Source organism: Wasmannia auropunctata, unplaced genomic scaffold (assembly GCF_000956235.1).
Source record: "Wasmannia auropunctata unplaced genomic scaffold, wasmannia.A_1.0 LD336116.1, whole genome shotgun sequence".
Lineage (NCBI taxonomy): Eukaryota > Metazoa > Arthropoda > Insecta > Hymenoptera > Formicidae > Wasmannia > Wasmannia auropunctata.
In genome coordinates, this window is record NW_012026774.1 from 4763635 (window position 1) to 4766427 (window position 2793).

Here is a 2793-nt window from a genome sequence, read left to right on the forward strand (position 1 = left end):
TCGCCGCCCGCCCTCGCACGCACGGAAGGCAGCGGTGGATATGGTGCTTCACCGCCGCTCTCCCGCCCGGGATCCAAAAACGTTGACGCAGCGAGCCGAGTGTCAACTGCGTTCCACCGTGCAACGTTCGTCGGTGGTAGGCATCCACCACGAGAGCGGTTAGGCGGGATTCTCGTGGCAGGATGATCGGGTGCCTCTCGTCACGACTCAGGATTGCATGTTTGAGTCTCCCTCCGACTCTGAGCAGGCCGTGCTCGTCGAGGAACGGATCAATCGCAAAAGACTGCTTCGCCTCGGCATCGCTTCTCCTCGTGTGATGGCCTTTAGTTCAGGCGCGAACCAGACGGATTGCACCACAGCAATCCACGCCCGCTCAGCCTCCTCAAGTTTCCCGGGGTGACAGCGTGCCTGCAACAGAGCCTCCCCCCCCGTTGGCGCGCCCCGCTCTCAGCCATCTGCGGCACCAGGCAGTGACTCGCAGCAAGCGTTGGAGCCCAGGGAACCGATGCAAGAGCTCCGGGTCGTCTTGCGCGGCCGCGACGTGCACCCTCACGCGCTGCTCCGGCGACTCCTCGTCCGGCTCCGGCGGTGGCGACTCGTTAATCCAGCGGCGGGCCCCGAGCCACGCCGGTCCTCGCCACCACAGGGAGTGATGCACCAGATCGCTCGGCGAGAGTCCACGTGACGCACAGTCAGCCGGGTTCTCCTCTCCGGGCACATGATGCCAGCGAGCGCCCGGCAATGCTCGCTGCACGTCGGCGACTCGGTTGGCCACATAGGTTGTCCATCTTGAAGAGTGGCCCCGTATCCACGCCAATGCCACCGTGGAGTCGGACCACAGGTGAACGCGCTCCAAAGGCACGCCATACAGGCTCGCCGCTCGCTCCGCGACGCGGGCCAGGAGCGACGCCGCGCACAACTCCAACCGCGGTAGCGAGACCTGTCGCAACGGCGCCACTCGCGTCTTGGCCTGCAGTAAAGACACCTGGATCTCTCCCCCATCGGTCTCAACCCGCAGGTAGAGCACCGCCGCGTAGGCCCGCTCCGAGGCATCGGCGAACCCGTGGAGCTCCATCTTGTCGCTGTTGCCTCCCGTGTGGAGCCACCTGGGCACTCTCACCTGTTCTATTAGCGGAAGCTCCTGCCGAAAGCGCCGCCACGCTCGGTCCTCCTCCGCGGGTACGGATTGGTCCCAGTCGATTCCTTGTAGCCATAGAGACTGCATCGTGATCTTCGCTCGCACGACCAGTGGCGCCAGCCAGCCCGGCGGGTCGTAGAGTCGCGCCGTCTCCGAGAGTACGACACGCTTCGTCACAGTTGTCTGTTCACATGGCCGTATCCGGTAGGCAAATGCGTCCTGCCGCGAGTGCCATTGTAAACCCAAGGTGGAATGGCTTATGTCAGATTCCCATTCCAACAGACCACCTTTCTGTCGATAGTTCACCGGGATCTCCCGCAACAACTCCTCGTCGTTGGCTGCCCATTTTCTCAACGGGAAGCCGCCCGCCATGCAGAGCTGCAACAGATCATCACGTAATTGCCTGGCCTCAGCCACCGTATTGGTTCCCGTGAGAACGTCATCGACGTAGACGTCCCGCCGGAGCACCGTCGCTGCCTCGGGGAAGCGGCTCTCTTCATCGTCTGCTAACTGCCGCAATGTTCTGATAGCCAGGTACGGCGCGCAGGTGAGGCCGTACGTGACCGTATTGAGCCGATATTCCCTGATCGGTTCAGCTGGATTCGCCCTCCACAGGACGCGCTGAAGGTCGCGGTCGTCTTCATGGACGAGGACTTGACGGTACATCTTTTCGATGTCCGTTGCCATGGCGAATCGGTGTAGCCGCCAGCGCGACAGTACGTCCGCTAACACTGGCAAGAGGTTTGGTCCCGTCAACAACGCTTTGTTGAGGGCGTCACCGGAGGCGAGGCGTGCGGAGCTGTTGAAGACGACCCGGATTTTTGCCACGTCTTCAGTTTTCTTGGTGACCCCGTGGTGTGGCAAGTAGCAAATCCGCGCGCACCTCGCTTGTTCCGGTGGCGACGCAAGAGACATGTGTCGCAGTGTCTCGTACTCCTGCATGAAGTCGGAGTACAGAGTGTGGAAATCAGTATTGGAGGCGAATTTGCGCTTCATGCTGGTCAAGGTGCGCACTGCCGCCCGCCGCAAGTCCTCCAGTGACGGCAGTATGGGTATGGTAGGCAGGCGCACCATGTATCGCCCGCACGCAAGCCTATAATGCGTTCGCGAAAAATGCTTTTCGCACCGGCGATCCTCGTCAGTGAGCGAAGCCACAGGTTGCGGCGGCTCCTCTTGTTCCCAGAAGGATCTTACCAGTGCGCTCAGGTCCTCGGCGACCGAGCACTGATGCGACAAGGCAGGCCCCCGCGGCTCGGCGCCACACATCAATCCCGACAAAATCCAGCCCAGAGAAGTCCTTTGAGCGACTGGCGTGCCAGTTTTGCCCTTGCGGAGGCCGTCCTCCACGATCTTCGCGTACACGTCTGCGCCTAGTAGAATCTCGACTGAATCCGTTGCCCGAAAGTCCGGGTCCGCAAGTACCAAGTCCCGCACGTATGGCCATGCTGTCGCGGTTGATCCGACGCGCCCGCCGTAAACCGAGATGCGCGGCAATATAAACGCGGATACTCGGATTGTCTCACCGGTAGCACATGCTGCCAGATCCATCGTGACCTTGCCTTGTGAAATGCCAGTCTTCTGTCCGCCGACACCGAATATGGCCGTAGAAACGGGAGAGCGCGGAAGGCGCAATCGTTGCACGAGAGACTCCGTGA

General features: G+C 61.6%; 2 protein-coding genes across 2 annotated transcripts in view; one reads left to right on the forward strand and one right to left on the reverse strand.

The window, feature by feature from the left end:
• Positions 1–382: 382 nt before the first annotated feature.
• On the reverse strand, positions 383–2686 carry LOC105448687. Its single transcript, XM_011687400.1, has one exon. The coding sequence runs from the start codon at positions 2684–2686 to the stop codon at positions 383–385; it is 2304 nt and encodes a 767-aa protein (XP_011685702.1).
• Positions 2687–2705: 19 nt separating this feature from the next.
• The window catches only part of LOC105448692, a 1651-nt gene continuing 1563 nt past the window's right edge, over positions 2706–2793 (forward strand). Inside the window, exon 1 of the mRNA XM_011687413.1 lies at positions 2706–2772. Coding sequence (XP_011685715.1) covers positions 2706–2772 — 67 coding nt within the window. The remainder of the gene's footprint in view (positions 2773–2793) is intronic.

Bases quoted from the DNA above. Each gene is read 5' to 3' on its own strand.
- LOC105448687 (XM_011687400.1), bottom strand. From the start codon at position 2,686: ATGGATCTGGCAGCATGTGCTACCGGTGAGACAATCCGAGTATCCGCG.